General features: G+C 41.7%; 1 protein-coding gene across 2 annotated transcripts in view; it reads left to right on the top strand.

Annotated features, from left to right (window-relative positions):
- Positions 1-13194, top strand: part of MAN1A2 (mannosidase alpha class 1A member 2) — an 88800-nt gene extending 75606 nt beyond the window's left edge. The window contains exons 11-13 of one of the 2 annotated variants that reach the window (XM_016160877.2): positions 1771-1943; positions 4843-4958; positions 10746-13194. In XM_016160877.2, the coding sequence (XP_016016363.1) occupies positions 1771-1943; positions 4843-4958; positions 10746-10878 (422 nt within the window). In that variant the 3' untranslated portion in view covers positions 10879-13194. The remainder of the gene's footprint in view (positions 1-1770; positions 1944-4842; positions 4959-10745) is intronic. The other variant, XM_016160875.2, reaches the window with a different exon arrangement.
- Positions 13195-17048: the final 3854 nt, after the last annotated feature.

Raw genomic sequence — 17048 nt, 5'->3', positions numbered from 1 at the left:
AAGTACAGCTTTTAGTGAGAAGTTTAAAGTTAGTTCCATGCATCCAATTTGTACTTTAGTTCCAATGATATTATCATTATAATTATAGAAGTTATTATTGAATTTAAAGTTAGCCTTAAGGAAAAATAAATAAATAAACAAAGTTAGCCTTAAGATTAACATTTGAAAATGCCACATGATCACTTCTAAACGTCCATAGTCTTTGAGAAAGAAAAAACATGAGAAATCCAGACAGAATAACTCACCTTACTCAGTGCCTGTGATGCTTGACTTTTATCATCATTTTAAAAGTGTTTACTAAATGCCAAATAATTTGATTTGTATGCCTAACCTTGTCAGTAGCTGGATAGGAGTTTTCTCATAAAATATTGATGATTTGTTGATTATCTCTAATTTCACATCCCACTGAGGAGCCAGTCGGCGCTCTATGTGAACGCATAAGATTTTGGGAAAAATTTCAGAGGCTTCTTGGATACAACACTGTCACCTTCTTCCAGACCCTCCTATAGAGTTATGACCATCAGGTTAAAAACCCTGTTTGAGTTTGCTTTAGTTCTCCAGGACTTAGCAGTAGATAAACTGTTAAGGTTATTAACTCTTCTGGATCACGTGTTTTGCTTTTAATAGAACTATCATCACCGCAGTGTTTTTAGCTTTGTGTTTTTCCTCGGGGTTGGGAAATGATGGCAAGAAAGGCTGTTATTTTTCAGGGCTTACAGTGTCACAAGCTTGTGATGCTGACATTTGGCCACAGCAGCACATGTCATGCTAACGCCTATGGCACGATGTCACTTATGGTCCACCAGCTTTATAGTCTTTTTGCTACCTTTTCTGAGAAAATATGAAAATATGCAGTATTATCTGAAAAGAGGTGAGAGACCTTGAAAGTATTTGCTGCCATTGCAACCTAGTAGAAAGAAAGAAAGATGGCCGCCAAGAGTGGTAATCTGCGTATGCGACTTCAGCGTCCCAGTGAAGGACCCTTTTGCTTGTTCATGTTTAGGATGTTGGGTGTGATTAGAAAGAAGTTCTTAAAAAGCCTTTCATGTAGTGCTCTATTCCAGCCTGAATGGAAATCATTCCATTCAGGAAATAGTATGTTATATTGAAATATATGTATAATTGCCATGTTTTATTCAAACTGATAAGTGGGCACATTACTGATTGGCAATATGAACCGCTTCCTTGCTGTGTGTACTGAGGCTATAGAAGTGATTTTATTTTTAAGACTGTTTTAAGTTTTAAAATGTATCATTTCTTGTGTATTGTAGTATGCTTTACAAAAATATGCAATTTACAACTAATCTAATTCAGGATCTGAGCTCTAGAATGTTTTCTTAAGTGCGTGTTATATTAAAAGGACTTTAAGATGATCTTGGCTTTAAAAAAAATAATTCTGCACCGTGCAATTATCTGTCTCATATTATTTTGGACCAAGATGGAATAGGTAATGTGCTGTGTCTGGCTTTGCATTTGCTTCCAGAGGATTACTAGATTTTCATCTGTGTAGTTAGATTCAGCAGTACGTTGATGTACATTATTTATGAGATGTATTTCCTGTCAGAATAATAGGAATATTTATAAGTCTATTATAAGACAGCCAAATGTGTCTCTTTTAAAGTCACTGATTTTACAAAACAGCAACAATAAAAATAAAACAACAAAAATAAGTTTACTTCATGCCCCATCTCCTTGGGGGAGAAAGAAAGCTCTGGCACAAAAAACCAGAGTGGTTCGCTGTGCTCACTTCTTCCTTTCATCATGTCGCAGCATTAAAGCTGGGCCCCGAGTCCTTCAAGTTCGACGGCGCAGTCGAGGCCGTGGCGGTGCGGCAGGCCGAGAAGTATTACATCCTCCGTCCAGAGGTCATTGAAACCTATTGGTACCTGTGGCGGTTCACTCACGACCCGAGATACAGGCAGTGGGGCTGGGAGGCCACGCTGGTAAGTGAGCCACAGTGAGGCCCTCCTGTAGCGTCACGGATCCTCATCCGTGTTGCCTCGTGTTCCGTGACTGAGGGGCCACTTCCGTTTATCTGGTGGAAATGCTGGCAGTCATTTTCAGTTTCTTAGGCAGCAGAAGTAAACCTTAGACTCCAGTGGTTCTACATTACAACGATTGTCCTACTCGTATTCACTCATTCTTACTTGAGTAACTATAAAGAACCATTTAAAAGGCAACTTTTTACTATGATTATAAAATTTCTACCCCTGCCTATTAATGTCTCAGCTCCAAAACAAAACAAAACAAAACAAAACAAAACAAAATGTGAAACTGCCCCGATTCACAGCTTGGGTCGATTACCCCCTGTTCATTTTAGCTTGTGTTCCAAGTAACTCCTAACTGGATCCCCATAGGAAGAATCAGCGAATTGTTAAAATTTTTCTAGATTTAAAGGACAAAGATAAATATTTGAAATGAGGAATTTTTAATAGTAAGTAACAGAAGCAAGTAGTTTACTTTTAAAATACTCACCTTTTGGAGAACCTCATGGCTGTCACTGCCCGGGAGGAAGAAATCATTAGTCTTTTCATGAAAGTATAGCTTGTTACTGGGCGCGAGGAAGTGTTTTGTTATCTGAGACATACTAGTTATGATAAATAGTACTAACTATGATGAACATTCATATTCAAATTATTTAACTTAAGCTTGCAGTCTAGACAGAGTGGGGGAATGCTAGGTGAGATAAGTAGCTTTAGTGAGCTCAGACGAGAATGCCCAAGATATGTTCTAGGGCAGCGAATGCAGACCAATTTACATAAAGAGAAGGTTTCCCAGTGCTGAGCAAAGGGAGAGCGATTCGAAGCCACTGTGTGGATGGCCTCACACACCAATGAAGGAGCGTGTGCACAGCGATTCTGGAAGAGCAGACTCTCATACACACACTCTTCCGTTGTGGCTAGCATTGGGTTACTAATGCTTATGCAAATCCAGCCATGCTTCATATAGGGGAACTAGATAGGCAAAGTAATCATGCAACGAATCTGACGCGAAGGTCCCTTAATATTTAACGGTTCTCATTTAGAGGGATAAGGGAGATGTGTCTGAGTCATGTGGGGCAGGAGGGTGAGGGGCGGTGGCAGGAACATGTCCTCTCATTGAGAAACGCTGTAGGAAAATGCACCCTTCCCTAAGGTCCTTTTCTCCCACGCACCTTCTTAAAGTAGGACCTACTCATATCTATTAAAAAGAGGGTCGACAGACTCAAATTTTAACCTTTATCCATCCAAGTTTGAATTACAGGAGTTAAAATTTTGCTTCCCTATAACCTATATGAACACAGACTCAAAGTACAAAGAACAATACCTGATATAATTATGCTTTAAATTCAGGTTTCAAAAGTGTGCGTGAGAAAGGGAGAGGCGGGGTGGAGAGGAGAGGAGAGGGTTCCCGTCTTCCCCAGGATTAGCAGCAGGGCCGCCCCTGCGGGTGCGGAGGCAGTGAAGGGAGGACAGGCCGAGACAGATCGGTGGCATCTTGTCTTCTGCAGCTTCACGTCCAAACCTGAGTGTACGATGCGTGGAAACTTGCCTTCAAGGAGTGACTCCAAATGGCTTAACGATTGGCCGTGCCTCCCTGTTCCTTTCTCAGTATCGCCAAACTGCTCTGACAGGTCGATGACAGTAGAGACACACGACTGTTGTGAAGAAGACAGTGTTTAAAAACGTTTGTATTAAAACATGTTTAAAATGTTTAGACAGGGAAAAGTACCAAACCCTTTGGTAAGAAGACTTTGGTCAGAATACCCAGCTATGATCAAAATGAAACTATGTAAGAAAAGAACAGTTTGATTAAATAAACACTCTCAGTGTTAATTAGCTTTTCATTAGAAAGGAGGAAGACCAGGAAGAAACGAAAAGTAGCAAAAGAAATGTAACAACCACCATCACACCTTCATTCAGCAGCACCTCGGGGTTGGGTAGAGGGGGACGTGTGCTCGCGACTTTTCATGGGCGGCTTATTTCTGGAGTGGGGTGAGATATACCTGCAGAAGCAGGATATTTGGTTGCTTTGAATTAAAAACTACGTTTTGAGTAGACTCCATCTGATTCAGTGTATTTTATTTAGACATGTCCAAATATGCAGCAAGAGCTGTAAATGAAGAATCAGCTGCCAGTTGGGCAGGGAAACACGGTGGTTAGCAACGTGGACCAGGTTGCCCTTTGCCTCAGCCTTCTCGTCTGAGAAGTGGAGCTGTTGGAAATTTAAGTGTTGATGTGCGCAAAGCTCTCGGAAGAGCCTTCAGCACGTAGTCAATATTTCATAATTATTATCTCTTAATATTGTAATTGTTGTAGATGTGTGAGCGGGTGCTTCCTTTTGGTCGGTCCCCCCTATAATGCCTAACTAATGGGGTATGATAATACAATATCTGTCGTATAGTCTGTTTGCAGTAAATGTTACTGCTGCTACTATGGAGAGTTCCTAAACTAGTACTTTTTTTTAGCATGTTTGAGATTATTGTTCATCCTCAAATGTGATGAAATTGCCTTTCAAAGTTTTCATTCCAGCTGTCCCTCTTGATGTGTAGAATTAATGAGGATTCATTATGCTGTACAAGTGTCTAATAGTGTGACTAGCCTAAATTTGACTCCTAAGTTAGGAAAATATAAGGTGTCATTAAAAGGTTAACGAATTTTGAAGAGGCAGAAATTCCACAGGAAACAGGATACCTCAGTTAATTTTTCCGGTGGGAGAATATTTCCATTTGATAATAAATCTTATTCTTAAACTGCCAAATTCTCACGTGATCTCTGTGAACTTTTGACCGTGATTCTTTGCTTTGACCTTCAAAACTTGAAATTTGATGGACTCGGTTCTTTTGTCTACTCTCTTTCACAGGCTATTGAAAAGTATTGCCGAGTCAGCGGTGGATTTTCTGGGGTGAAGGATGTTTATTCCTCTACTCCTGCACATGACGATGTACAGCAGAGCTTCTTTCTTGCTGAAACATTAAAGTAAGTGGATGCCTTTAAAAAATGTTTATCGTAGGCCGGTTTTGCTGCATAGTCACTACAGGACGAATTATGGCTTCGTGATATATTACACTAAATTTTATTGCAAATATCTTTCTTATGTACTTGGGTCTTACATTTTTAGTTACATCTCAAGAAGAATGACTTAGACTATGAGGTAGATATTTTGTCAAAGAAGAATGTATTACCTTTATTTTGTCCTTAGCTCTTCAGTTTGCCCTAGAATCACCTGAAAAGCTCTTAAAACGCACATAACTGGGACGCACCCTCAGAGTTTCAGGAGGTCTAGGGTAGAACCTAAGAATTTGCCTTTCTGACAAACTCCCAGGCAGTGCTGATGATACTGGTCCCGGAACCATGCCTGAACTCCCTGTTCTAAGCTATGAAATCGCTTAAAAATAATTATGGAGTTTTGATGGTGCTAGAGATTATATGGCCCTAACCTTCCATCCTTCCAATGAAGTTTCTTGTAGAAATATACATAACAGGAACACTGGAGAAGAAAAAAGACAACATTATTATTTGGGCTTAAATTGAAAACCAGACAGAGCTGTCTGTAAACTAACCAGAAGAAGGTGGAGACCTGAAACATGTCCACTTCCCTAAAGGCTACAAAGTAAAAATCTCTTGATACCGTCTCAAATTATTATTTCTATTTCCTGTCTATCTGTACCGGAATATCTCATGAACTGTCACTTCATTTATTCAAAAAAAATGCTTCCATCAAGGCATTGTTCAGGTTACTTGGGATATATCAGTAGATAAAAAGGATAAAAATTTCCACTCCCCTGAAGATGACCTACTAGTCTACTTCTGGTTTACATTTTGCTATATTACAATTGAAATTTACATGTCTCAAACTAAGTTTCTTACCCTAAATGGCCGTCTCATTCCAGTTTTTCTTTAATTAGCCCTAGACTCTTATTTTCCGGTCTTTTCAGTCAGTGCATTATGGAATTATCTCTTTTTTCTCCTAATATGTCACCGAGTCCTGGTGGTTATCGTTACGTGTTTCTTTAGTTTGTCCCTCCTCACATCTTCACCTGGCCCTAACCCAGGCCCTCATCCCTGCCGAGGCGGCACAGAGCACATGGATGGCGGGCAGTTCCCCGCCCGTGGTCATCGCTGGTTTTGATTTATCCCGTGTCGTTAGGCTTGAGGCCGAGACCATTGAGAGGGCGCTGGGCTGGAAGACAACCGTGGGAGCGTTAGGTAGGCACTCGCTATAACTTAGCTGGATGAACGTCAAAAGGAAGTTTGCTTTCAGTGATCACATCTGTAAGCTGTGGAATTTGACCCAAATTATGTAAGATCCCTTGTTTTTTTTAAGACCAGAAAAATGGTAAGAATAGTGCAGTGGTATTTGTGTATCCTTCACCTAGATTTACCTGTTAATTTTTGACACAGTTGGGTACTGGCAATTTCATATGGCTCAACCTAATAAATGATGATAAATACCATCAAACATGGATCTTGTAGAAGACGCAAACACACCCTTAATGTTACTTACTCTTTATAAAAACTGATAGTGTAATACAATAAATCAAGACATTCCTTGAAGACTGATGTGTTTGTAGGTTTATATTTTTCTTATTAAGGTAAAGCTTGAAACTCTACAGAGGAATGAAGAGCAGTATGACTCCATAGATTTTTCTCACATATCAACTAATTCAAATAGGCTTTCGGCAGAAGCCGAATAACTGTTAATTTGAGATCGCATATTCTATCAAGTAGTTGGAATTTATCACGACTTCATTAAAGGGTAACAATCCATGCGTTTTAGCTACTCGAGTGAAAATGGCACTGAGCGGGATGCTTCCTTTTTGCTTTAAGTAGTACATCCTGCTGTATGAAATTGCACATCGTTCCCTTGTTCCGTCTTATTTTCCCTCGCTTTACTTTTCTGCGTAGCCCCTGCCTTCTAACTTACCGTATCGTTTCCTCAGGCATTCCCCAGCTAGAACGTAAGCTCCATGAGGAAAGTGGTTTTTGTGTATTTTAATAGTTTTTATTTCCCTAGCATCTATGGTGAGGCCACATATTTATGTTTCAGTATTAAATATTTGCTGAATACAGGATTGAATCATTTCATTCCCAGACAGACAGCTGAAAAACAGCGATTTTATAAGATCTTGCAAAAATGGGAGTGGTAAGGTGAAGAGAATAACAGACCTATTTTGTTTCCTGGTTTGGGGCTCAGGGCTTGAAGTGAAAATTCTGTTAGTGCTGGGAGATAGCTCATAATGAATGGATCGAGGAATTTATAAAGCAAGAAGAAGGGGCCAAGGCAAGATGTGAAAAGGGGAGGAGTCAGGGCAGTGGCTCTGTGTCCCGCATGAAGGGGACAAGCGGACATGTACACACCAACCAGCTTCGTAAAACACAGACCGCTGGACTCCGTCAGCGAAGTCTCGGAGTAGGAGGTCTGAAGTGGGGTCCGAGAATTCGCATTCGTAACAAGTTGCCAGGTGGTCTGACGGTCTGCAGGGTCACACCTTGAGAACCACTGCTGCCTGTGACCCAGCAGACCCTTTGTGGAAGCGACCGGAGATCAAGGAATGACCTATCGTATATGACAAAGAGGCAGCACAAGGAAAAGCTAGGACCCCGGAGGTCGGGACCCTGCCATCCCGTGTACTGCAGTCTCCGCAGGGTATGCCGAGGGACCAGGACTGTAGTCTCCACGTGGTTTAGTCCCCGTGGGACGTATCACAGGGTCACGGTGCAGTCCAAAACCTGAACACGCCACACACACAGCGAATTTCGCTTAGTACTACTTAATGTCAGCATTTTTTTTCACTTTCAAAACTGTACTTTGAAATATCCCTGCCAATTTTTCTTCGCTACAGTAGAGGGAGCTACAACCCAACTTGCTGTAATGTCGCAATAACGAATCATAAGGCTATTTGTTCCCCATCCTTTTCCATTAATCTTTATTTTTGAACTTTAAAAGTTGGCCTTACCGAAGAATTTTAAATGGGCAGTCGATTGTATCCTGGCGAGTGTGCGCGCCTGGACGACCGCCGCGCCGGTTAATGTGGGACGTTTGCACGCCGGTCGGGCAGGGGGCTGCGCACAGACGCAGAGCCGCCAGCAGGCTGCCTCTTCCAGGGTGTCAGACTCGGGCCAGGCGGGGTGGACTTGCTTCTTACCTGGCACTTTTCTCAGCGTGATGTTTGTAGCTTAATCACTGTCGCTGCATATGTCAGTAGTTCATTCTTTTCAGTCAGTAAAGTATTCTGTTGGATGGATATACCACATTTTGTCCATCTGTTTTTGTTCATTAGTCACATGCTTTTGAAAAGAATAGGGAGGAAAAAGGATTATGTTTGTTTACCATTTGACTACACGTAAATATCTTGCCCTTAATAATTTTTTTAGAGGAATTTTTAAATTCTTCCCTTAAAAGTAACTAATGTTCTCTAACTTGCTATTTTCATAGAATTATCATCAAATGATTTTCTATTGTTAAACAAAATTCCAAATGTTTTTAATCATGGTTCTTCTCAAAGCAGAGTTGGCAAAGATAGAAATGGAGGGACTAAAATTTGCAGCGACAGCCTCCCTCTCAAAACTCAAGTTAGTATTGTTACCTGAAGTTTATTGTTCTAAGCTTGGTCTGGTGTTTAAAAAAAAATTCCAGTGAGATTTCCAGTTCTCCCCTTGCAAACAGTTTTCTTGAGCAAGTTTTTCTTGATGTTTAGCTCGGTTTACCGCTGCTTTTTCTAAGGAGGATATTTTAGTATTTTAAAGAAAGCTAGTAATACATGAATAGAGTAATAGGCTTGTGATAAAGAAATAGACCAAAATGTTCATTATAGCACCTAGGAGGTAAATATATACGGATTTCACTGTAAAGTCCTTTCAGAATGTCTGTGGGCTTGAACATTTCACAATAAAATGCCGGGGCGGGGAGCGAGGGGGAAGCCAGTCAGCTGTTGTCCAGGACGCGCGCTGTCGCTGTCATCTCCCCGCCCTCCGCTGGCTCTGCTGCTCCTTTTCTGCAGCTACTGCTCTTCAGCGTAAGCCAGTGAATGCACAGGCAGCCGGCTTTCGGACTGTGGACGCTGACTCCCCAGCGAGCAGGGTAAAGGGGGTTCAGGGACAGTTCTGGTAATGGCGTTTTGTCATCCAGGCATCGCGAGTAGTATAGCTCGTAGAGTTCGTGAGCAAAAGTATCGAAGTAATATTTGGGGGAGAGGTTTCATTTTGAGATCCTGGACCGATTTTAGCTGCAAAACCCTCTCCCACATAAGGTCACATTCTGGGGGTCCAGGTGGAATTGGGGTGAGGCACTATTCAACCCACTAAACTAGTATGTAATGAAGATCCTGTTTTTAAAACGATGGTTTTAATATAATAGTTTTTGTTATCTAAGACTTTCACATTAGTTATCTTACTGCTTTTTATAATTTTATAACTTTTAGGTTTATATGAGGTACTTCCATAGCATCTCCCATGGAAAGGAATCATTTTTCAGGAAAACTTTTGTGTTTTTCTCTCCCAAGAATTGATGACATTACAGTGAGCCAGGCCCTTTAGCCCTCGTCTCTCCCAGGGACATGAGGAGACGTGGACTGCACAGAACATGGCTCTCCTGGGCACCTTCATGCCCGGAACACCAAGAGCTTCTGCTTCTGGCTCCGTACAGTCAGCAGACCCAGCAGAGTCGCTTGCTACGGCCAGCTGAGTCTGTCTTTTCCATTGTCACGTTTCTGCCTGCACGCCCCTGAATAAATCGGAGTCAGGCACATCTGAAGGTCAAGCAGTGGGAGTGGCTCCCTCTTACTCCGCGTTCCGGCTGTACCAGTCACAAAGCTCACGTGCAGTCCCCATTTACCTGAGGGCTGCGTTTTCACTCTGTCGTCCAGAACCAAAACAGCAATCAGAAAAGATATAATGTGCCTGTTTTTCAAATAAATAAATGTTAGTTAAAATACTGTAAAGGACTTCTTCACTGAAGCCTAGCAAGGCCCCGCAAGTTGTTGCTAAGGTCCAGAGTTCGAACTCAGATTTCCAGACTCGTTATTGTTTTTTGTGCTCACTCTCATGACCCCCCAAAAAAATTGCGATTGGAATCTGCCCAGCATTAGAGATAAGAGCCACCGTGTGTGTTAAATGTGTCATTTCTGACTTCTGAGTAACCACTGGCTCGCAGTGCTTGTGGCGAGGTCAGGAACCCTTCGCGTTCACGTAAACGAAGCTATCACCATGAAGAGAGGTTACCAATTACCAAAACTCCGATCAACCCACGCTTCTGAAACCTGTGATAGTCTGCAGCCCTTGCAAAAACTACTGATCTGTCAGGAGTGTGTCGAAGTCCTGGTTCTGTCCAGACGACGTACTTATTTCCTTTAGTGTTTACTTACGAATGGGAATTAATTTCTGCATATATTGTTTCAGCTGCCAAAACACGTGATTGGTATTATTTATATTTAAAAGAGCGTCTGAAAAATGTCGAAGCGGTTCGTTTGATGCCATTCGACAACGTGGTCGTTTGTGTGCTCCGGACAGGGCCGTGGAGTTCGTTGCTCGACGATCCCCCTTGGAGGCCTCATACGGCCTGAGCTTCCCGGGGGCTCTCGGGGCTGCTCTGGAGCACGTCGTGTTGTGCTTTAGATCGTCTGGGTGGCCGAGGTTCCTCCTCTGACGCGTTTTTCATCAGAGCTGCTCAGCATGGGTTCCCAGCGTCCGGTGCTGGTGTAGCTGAGACCACGTGACCTTCTCGTTGCACTCTAACTGAAGCCTGTGTCTCTCCCTTATTTTCAGATATTTGTACCTGCTGTTCTCCAGCGATGACCTTCTACCTTTGGACCACTGGGTGTTTAACACGGAGGCTCACCCTCTGCCCGTGCTGCATTTAGCCAACACCACACTTTCAGGAAATCCCGCTGTTCGATGAAAGCAGCTCCAGAAAGACCATGCTCACCTGTGTTTTGTTTACATGGACCACTGCAGAAGTCAGTCTGGAGAGGGGACTTGCAGACCTGGACCTCTTAAGTCAACATGGCAGGGCGCGACGTGACTCATTCCCCACGAGACTTTTCGACTTGTACATATCTCAACTTTGAAATAATTCCATTTTATACCTGACCAAAACATATTCTGGTACGTGTAGGACAGATCCTGCCGTGCTTGGATCTCCAAGGAGGTGGCCACATGAGAACTTACTCCTATTACCGCGGTTTGTTTTTAGAGTCCTGGAGGCTGGACTTCCTAAGACTAAGCCCAGGTGCGGAGCCCCTCGCAGGAGGGAAAGGTGGCCGCTCTTACCGATGTGTTTGTTTCCTCCCAAAGTGGAGGAGCTCGCAAATCAAACCTTTACATATCGTTCATCCCTTCTTTCTCCATTTTTAAGAATGGAATGAACTAAAATAAACAAGAACAAAAAGAACAGCATAATTGCCTCAGCAGCAGGAAGACTTGAAAAAGAAACAGAAGTCCGCATTTTCGAGTTCCCCATTGGATGACTAGACTGGCAACCGTTTCAAATCCCAATCTATTCCACTGAAATTTCTCATTTAAATTTAATTTTCTCTGGGGGCGTGATCTCACAAAGAGTATTCTTCAAGTCTTTGTCTCCATATGGAATCGCAAACTGCTGTTTGTCACAATCACTACTTACGAGCCTGGGTTTGGGATTTCGTGCATGTCGTTCAGTCTAGTGTTGGTAGCATGACAAAAAGTGGGGGAAATGCCACAATTCATTGCCTTGAAACCTGTTCTAAGAGAGGAAGCTTGGTTTCGTTGCTTGGAGATTATTTTTCCAAACCAGCAAATTTACCAAGTAAATTTTATCCATTTTAACCTCCTTATAAACTTAGTAGAATCCCTCAACTTACAACTTTATTGATGTGGCTTGGCCAAATTCACTGTACTATTATGGAGCTCTGAATTTACCTTGATGAGTCAAATTATTTTTACACCTTAAAGAGCAAAAATAAAATACAACGAAACTTCCTTAAATAGTCTATCTGAAATGGGGACATGTCATCCTTTATTTATTATCTCATCAGATGAATGAGCTTTTCACAAATGTTTTATGTAAAAGATAAATTCGACTTTTATTTTTCTCTAAGGATATTTATAGAAATCCAAAGAGTTAATCAAAATAGCTTCAAAATAATTTTTAGTGATAAAAGCGTGGTGTAATTAATCATATTACACTAAATTTGGGATATAGCTAAGGGACTTTCTCTTATCAATAAATTTTGCAATGATATTTCTTTTTAATGCAATACTATTTCTTTAATATGGGGGGGAAACTTTAATTTTTATCAAGAACTATATTGTAAGATAAATATCTAACACTTAAAATTTTTCTGTTCCTTGAATTTATGTCACAGTGCAAGATACTGTATCTTTATATTTAATACAGACAGCTTCCATTGACAATAAAAGTTGGGAGTAGCATAATTAGTCTAATATTTACTCTGAATTTGAAGATTTCATGAAACAATGTTTGTGCAAGAAGCCCAAATTGGAATTCCGAAGACTTATGTCCTTATTTTGATAGCTTTTCTTTTTAAACTTTTATGAGCACATAGCAGATTTAAATCGGAAAAGGCCGAGTAAATTAATATAATTAAATATTTTCTAAGGGTGATCATCTTATGCCACAGTTTGTCAAACAGTCCTCACAGTTCAGCAAATGATCAATAATGATAACCACCCCCAAGATTTTTCAGTAAAGAAAACAAGGAGATGGAGCCAGTTGCATTATTTAAGTCTTTAAAAGAATTAAATTTTAGCACATATTTTGAAATGGTAATATCTTTTACTACTTGAAAAATTAAAAGTTTTAAATAGGAAGAGTAGATGACTAACTTCAGGAGAGAAAGGGAAAGTATTCGGTTCTCAAAAAAAGTGAAAAACTTGACTTGGCAAAGACCCAGAGCAGTCGTGTGGATGGCAGTGAAGAATGCGGCGTGGAGGGGCCTTCTGGTCCCCAGGAGCGTCTCAAGGAACCAGGAGACAGGACCCCCACTCCTAAGTGCTCTGTTGTGTTTCTCAGATGACCGGAGCCAGAGAGAAAGCAGAGAAGTGTTCAGCATGGCCAGTTCCGGTTCACGCAAAGCATCCGGGAGACGCAGTGGAAGGGTCTTCACCCCACACCTCCCTTCCTCGTGTTGATGCAAAGACGAGACCTTATAATAATGCTTCCATTTTTTTCTTCTGAATACCAAAGGCAATTAAATTAAAGTCAACTACAAATGACTTGCCGGTGTCATGCTTTATTTTTTGTTACAGATTTTTTAAATGGTTTCCTCAAAGATCAAGCCTTATGCCATGTTCTGCTTAGTTTCCAAGAGCATACTTTCTTCTGTGCTTTTACAGTCCTTTGTATTTTGTAGACCTTACTACTCAGGTTGAATAACTCATCACATTTCTAAAACCTTCTGCAAAGAGCCTAAAAATGCCCTTTTCTAGGTATCTCCTCAAAGAGCTGACATCTGACTTTGTGCCTTTGGCACAAATGTGTAAAGTAGATGAGTAGGTATATAAAAGAAAAAAAGAACATGTCGAACATGTTTTTTACATTAATTTCTTCTACATTGATTTCTCTTTTATAATTTTAGATCCACACCTTTTTGTTCAAAGCAGCATAAAGTTGTTAAAGCCAAGAGAATGTGGCCTTAACCAAAAAGAAGTGTCAGTGCAGAAAAATAAAGCCCCCCGCAGAGGGTGCTTCTTCCCTGGTGGGTACACGCTCTCTGGTGTTTATCTGACCCTGACTCATTCCTGTCTTTGAGCAGATGGTTTCTATGTAAAAGTAAAGCCTGGAGGGTGAAGGCATGTGGTATTCCTTTCGTGGGATAGTGACCCTGATGTTCTGTGACGTCATCCAAGGCAACCCAGGGCGCCCCTTGGTCGGTTTCACCAAGCAGTCTGAAATTTTGGTCATCTCATCTCTGCTCTCCATTGCCAAAGCCTACGTCAAAGCTACAGGGATGCTGACAAAATGTGCTTGCCGTTCTCATTGTACAGTTTCTCCTTCAGCCTGGACGTCTTGGATGAATGCGTGAGTGAGTGAGAGAGGATGAGTGAACCAACCTGTGCTACTGCTGTGTCCCAGGTACCGTACTAGGCACAAGTGAGCATTAGGACATTTCGTGATCCCAGTGGCATTTTCTGTATAAGAGTACTTCATACCATTTTAAGTGTTTTCCACTGCGAATCATTTGGCAAAATCCTTAATTTTACGTTTCATTTAAAGAGTAAAAGCGTTTATAATATATGTTAAATGCGTTGCTATATAATACTAACAGCTATACTTGTAGTTAGTAACTAAAGTCTCTTGGAAAATGTCAAAGAAACACTTGATTTCTGATGCAGCTTTGACTAAAATATTTAGAAATAACATTCTTATTTTGCTATGTCATTTTAATGAAATATTAATGTTTTATAGGAATGTTGGTTATTTTATATTCAAGAAATTTTGTCTCATAATTCATGGGTAAAATTTGCAGTCATAAATTGTTTTTGTTCTGCTATGAGTCCTACTAATGGTTCCATGCCGTTTAATATAAAGAAAAATATACTAAAATATTTCTAAGTTCCAAATAACAGTTCCTAATAATCGTATTTCGAGTTCTAATTTTTTTTAGGTTTCCTTACCCTCAGATAGTCTAGCTCAAACGTCACCAACCACCCTTTACATAGATGTATACATAAATAGTCATACCCAGAGAGATTTTTAATACTGTCTGCATTTATTAATTGCCAAACACGATTATTAACTGGTTTTGGCTGCACAACTTTGAAGCAGAATATTTGAGTAATCAGATATGATCTGGAGGTATTCTAATGCGCTTACTCTGGTTCACGATCATGGGTGATGAAGATCTCTGCGGCTTCGGCTCATTGCAATCAGGATGGGGATGTACTTTTTGATCTGGAGTGGCTCAGTGAGCTTTTCTGTACAGGTCCAGATAATGAATAATTTAGGCTTTGTGAGCCATGCGGCCTCTGTCTCACTGCTCAGTTCTGCCACTGAAACACGAAAGCAGATAGAGACAGTGCATAAAGGAAGGGGCTTGGCTGGGCTCCAAAGTGTGGAAGGCTGGACTTGGCCCTGGGGTCACAGTGATTAACCCTTGATCCCAAGTGTAATTTATGTCTTTGACCTACATCCTTTCTCCGTGTTTGAGTTCCACAGTTTGTTTTTAAAGCAAAATGTTGTGTATGTACAATTGTATGTGTTTGTGTGACCTAAAACGATGTATTTTGTTGTCTTGAAAATAGATGAACTCCTCTGGAGTCCTTGCAGATTTCAGTATGATTCAACTCTTACGAAAGAGGCACACTTTCGTTCTTGGGGTATGCTGTCAGCCACATCCTCGCCTTGTCACTTAATGCCACGATTCCAGCCCCCAAGTAAAATGAAGTGTTTCTGTGGTGTCCAAATAGTAATTGTAAGTTCTCCCTGCTCATTGACCTTTGGCCCAGGACTCAGGATCGCTGGCGCTGCGAAAACCTCTCCACACGGATGTCCTTGGAGCACGGCGACGAGACCACAATAGAATTTCTGACCTTTGCGCTGCAGAAACCAATCTCCGGAAAAATTCTAAGCAACAGAGAATGGGTCATGTGCCTTGTTTACCACAGGGCAGCTGGTCTTGCTGTTTTAGACTGCAGAGGATACTGCCCCTGGCGCCTCCAGGGCAGCCTGAACCTGAGGACCGCAGAGGAGAGAGGGCCCCGCCAGACGCGCCCCTTCCGCTCGCCTGGCACAGCTCGCCTCCAGTCCTCTACAGGTCAGCAGCGTTGTTTCGGGGTGTCGGTATGCATTGCATTTCAAGTGTCCCTCCACCCCACCCTCACACGCCCACTGGGTGACAAATAATCGGTTTTAAACCCCGAGCCCAGCAGAACTCACAAAGTTCAGGGTGCGTCGCAATGCACCAGCCATCCTGAGAGAGAACAGATTTTTTTTTTTTTTACTAAGTTCATCGAACGTTCCACTGTTTTTGGAAATTCTAGAGGGGGCGATGCCTGTATTCAGAGTGATGGAGGGAGCACGCACTCGCCTTTCCAGGCCCGGCATACCGCACAGCTCACGTGAGAGCGAGGCTGCAAACACGTGAACCCACACACGTGTCCGTGGGCTGAGGATTGCTGACCATCTTGCAGCTCCTCGACTCCTGCAGAATTCTCCGGATTGCATCCCGGGGAACTCCATGGAGATAGGCTCAGCTCTTTCTTGGGGAAAATTATTTTTTTAGAAAATTCAGAAATTAGCTTCTGTTGGATCGAATCAAGTGTCCCCAGTTTTAATGATTGGATTGGGAAGTCGAAATGCCATTCCTCAATCTCACTGGTCTCAAATTCACTGATAGAATTTTTCTTAAACTTCTAAGTGGGGTAACCTTGTAAATCGGCGTCCACCGGCCCCTTCTGAACTGATGTCCGGTCATGTCCTCCACGTGTCGTTTTTATAAATTAAAGGTAACATTGTATATTAAAGGTCAAATAAAGATGTTCTTTAAGTGAAAAGTGTTCGTTTCATCTTCATTCGTACGCACTGTGACAACGCAGTTCAATCTTCCTGTTGACAGAACGGATTTGTCTTTTACAGTAACTGGTGGTCTTCGGTCTCCCATGTTCAGAGCATTTCATTTGGTTCCACCCATCTCAATTCCTTGATGTCGTAGAAAGATGTCATTGCTTAACAAGCAAGTTTATTCCATCTAATTTTAAGAAAGCAAACCAGAGCTATGTGACAATCTTAGAGTACTACTGTGCCTGTCACCTCTAAGACCTAGTATATAGTCCAACCTCTGAGATCATCAAGCCTAAAGATACCTCAATCACTGTATCTCATTCTGTCATGTTAAAATCTGACCTGATCCCGCTCAAATGACTCTTGGGCAAAAATAAGCCCAAGGGGCTTGAGGAATAGGATCAGCCAGACAATAGACAGTGGTCGGATCGAAACTGTGAAAGGAGAGGACATTTAAAACCTTGTACCCATGGAGCACCAACTGAGGTAGTGGAAGATGCTTCTGAAATAACAGCCAGCTTTCATCTTGAAGTCTAATTCTTCCTGGCTCAGTGGGTGTCAACATGGTC

This window comes from Rousettus aegyptiacus, unplaced genomic scaffold (assembly GCF_014176215.1).
Source record: "Rousettus aegyptiacus isolate mRouAeg1 unplaced genomic scaffold, mRouAeg1.p scaffold_m13_p_17, whole genome shotgun sequence".
In the NCBI taxonomy this organism is placed as follows: Eukaryota; Metazoa; Chordata; class Mammalia; order Chiroptera; family Pteropodidae; genus Rousettus; species Rousettus aegyptiacus.
This window is presented reverse-complemented; position numbering and strand designations above follow the sequence as displayed.